The following is a 3111-nucleotide window of genomic DNA, read 5'->3' as shown; positions in this document are numbered from 1 at the left end:
TTTATCAAAAACAGTGTTAAACCGGCAAAAATTAAGTCGTCGTGTTAAGCGGAAGGCAATGGATGATTTGTGTGAAAAACCATTGAAGTTGATACACAGCGAAATTAAACGAACAGGTACTAAAAGCTTACTGTGGAAGATGTACATTTGATTAGAAAAAATATTTATAATGACAGAAAACAAGTTATTACCAAAATTGAAGACCTTGGGACCAGAAGGGGGCAAGCCACAATTTCATCAAAATTGAGTTAAAGTAGAAATCGCCCACTTTAAGACCGTATTAATGTCCCGAAGAGAAAATTTCAGCTTTTTTCTTATAGATGGCGCCGCTGTAGTTAAGTCCCGTTGTGTCACCATTACTTTATTTTTCAACATAACGAGACAAGCCACAGTAGCAATCAACATGGCGGCGGAACATTCCCGTGCATGTAAACGGAAAATAGACTTTTCTGAGTTTGATTCTGATCACAGTGACCAAGATCCATTTTTAAATGAAAGCGAAGATGACAAAGACTATACAGTGTCCGGAAATAGCAGCGATTCGGAAAATATCAACTTAAAAATGGTAAGTTTATTAAATATGTGGCTTGTCCCCTTATGTTACATTTTTCGAACCTTAAAACATTAGGATTTTTCTAAAGGTTTTTTGTGGCTTATCCTGTTCTAAAGGTTTTTTGTGGCTTATCCCTTTTTAGTAAAATACCTATTTTATTGGAGGAGAATGAAGAGGTTTTTACCCCACAGACTTCTCGAGGTGTCTTGCCAACTCCAGAAAAGAAGGCGCCTTCTAGATGGAGACACAAGAATACCCAACGGCATAAAAAAATTAAGCGCAAGACTAAAAGAAATCTAGGTCACGAATATATAAATACAAAAGGGAAGAAAATAGAACCAAAAAAATTAGGTGCGCCTTGCGGTTGCACAAAACAGTGTAGACAGCTTTTGGCAGGTAAGGAAAATGATATATTTAATGCCTTTTGGAACCTGGGTAATTATGACAAGCAAAATATTTACCTCTTCTCAACTATGACAGTAATTCCAAAGAAGAGAAGTTACCCAAAGAAAACAAAAGGAATTCATTCGTCCAGAAATGTATCAGTTAAATATAGAGTCAAAGTAAATGGAGATGAAATTGAAATTTGTAAGAAAGAGTTTCTTGCCATACACGGCATTTCAAAAAAACGTATTGAAAGACTGGTTCACCATAATAAAGAAGGTGCGTCTACTCCAAAGTCAGATGAAAGAGGTAAGCATGACAACAACAACAAGAAAATACCAGAAGAACACTGTGAGTATGTTAGACAGCATTTTAATTTGATACCAAAATACACAAGCCATTACAGCAGACAAAAAAACCCAACAAAAGTCTACCTAGATTCCGATATTTCAATTTCCAGTTTATATCATGATTATTATCTTGAGTGGTGCCGCCAAAATAATTTTGTGGCAGTAACCCAAGACAAATATAGGCGCATATTCTGCTCAGAATTTAATATAGGCTTTAAGTTACCTAAGAGCGATACTTGTAAAGTATTTGATTCAATGAATGTGAAAATTAGTAATGAAGCTGACATAGAAATTGCAAAGACACTGAAAATTGATTTGGAGTTACATCAAAGACGTGCCCAGGCCATGCAGGATCTAATGAAAAAGGATACAGAAGAGGCTAAAGCCACGGGAAATGCAATGGTTATCAGCTTTGACCTACAACAGGCAATGCCAGTGCCAAATTTAACAGTGGGAGCAGCGTTCTATTTGAGAAAGGCATGGGTTTATAACCTCGGCATCCATGACTGTATTAGTGGAAAGGCCTTCATGTACATGTGGCCAGAAAACATTGCCAAGCGAGGTAGCGATGAAATTGCCAGCATTTTATATAAACATTTTCGAACTAATAGACCCACTGCTAATAAACTTATAGTGTATACAGATAACTGCAGCGGCAAAAACAAAAATTGGTCTCTAATTTGTTTATGGCAACAACTTACTATAGAAGGCATTTTCACTTCTATTGAGCACAAATACTTGGTAGTAGGGCATACGAGATTACCATGTGACCGTGACTTCGCAGTAATTAAAAAGTATAAGCGTCATCGATTAAAACAAGTGTATACTCCAGACGATTGGTACGAAGCAGTGAGAAAATGTAAAAGAAAAAACTGCTTTGAGGTAATTGTATTGAAACAATCCGACTTTTTTTCTTTTAAAGAACTCCAAAGCGAAATTACGAAAAAAAGCCATACAGATGACAAGGAAAAAGTTAACTTTTCCAAAATATCAAGCCTCAAGTTTTCATCTGAACAACCTAACATAATGTATATAAAACATCTTATAAATGAAGACTATAAGGCAGTTAATATTGGAAAGAAAGGTATGAGGAACTCAATTTTACTTTCCAGGGATTTGAAATCAAAATACAGTGAACCTATTCCACTAAATAGAAAAAAAATTGAAAATATTTCCCAGCTGTTACAGTTTATTCCACCAGCTTTCCTAAAATTTTATGAAGAAATTGGTGCCTGCCAACAGATTCTACCAGGTACTGATAATGAATCACTGGAATATATTGAACATTTCGACGACTTTTCGGATATTGAAAATATTGACAACTGAATATATTATTTCATTGTTGCATTTTATGTTCATTTTTTAGAATATATTTTTTTGTTCATAAGGGGATAAGCCTCATATTTTTTCAAAAAATGTTCAAAAACTCAAAAACCGTTCAATAAAAATTTTTGTTACTTTTATTGTGTATTTAATAACATATTTCCAAACGATTGTGGACCTTACTTCCGAGAACAATGTAAAATTTGGATTTCAGGATTTGAAAATAAGTTTAAAATGACGTTTTCTCCAAAATAATCTTTTGTGGCATGTCCCCTTCTGGTCCCAAGGTCTTCAATTCCGAAATGCGCGCAGGAAGTGCATGACTCGTTAAACTCCGTGGAAGTAACAACCAACCAAAAAGAACAATTTTTATTGAAAAATGATTAGGTAAAAAAATTTGGTGCTTTTTCTTGTATATCTAACTTAACATTTTTAAGTAAATTAGAAACAATTTATGTTGATGGAACTTTTAAATACTGCACTAAATTTTTTATTCATCTA

The 3111-nt window shown here is 34.3% G+C and overlaps 1 protein-coding gene across 1 annotated transcript; it reads left to right on the top strand.

The window, feature by feature from the left end:
* Positions 1-403: 403 nt before the first annotated feature.
* Positions 404-2677, top strand: LOC140442484 (uncharacterized). Its single transcript, XM_072533552.1, has 2 exons — positions 404-565; positions 670-2677. Exons 1-2 carry the CDS (start codon positions 404-406, stop codon positions 2611-2613), a joined length of 2106 nt encoding a protein of 701 aa, XP_072389653.1. The 3' UTR covers positions 2614-2677.
* The last annotated feature ends 434 nt before the right edge of the window (positions 2678-3111 follow it).

This window comes from Diabrotica undecimpunctata, chromosome 5, assembly GCF_040954645.1.
Source record: "Diabrotica undecimpunctata isolate CICGRU chromosome 5, icDiaUnde3, whole genome shotgun sequence".
Taxonomy (NCBI): domain Eukaryota; kingdom Metazoa; phylum Arthropoda; class Insecta; order Coleoptera; family Chrysomelidae; genus Diabrotica; species Diabrotica undecimpunctata.
Note: the sequence above shows the minus strand (reverse complement) of the source record. Positions and strands in the feature narration are given on the sequence as shown.

Coding starts and splice junctions, on each gene's coding strand:
- LOC140442484 (XM_072533552.1), top strand. CDS start 404: ATGGCGGCGGAACATTCCCGTGCATGTAAACGGAAAATAGACTTTTCT. Junction 566..669: donor AAAATATCAACTTAAAAATG/GTAAGTTTATTA, acceptor CCTGTTCTAAAG/GTTTTTTGTGGCTTATCCCT.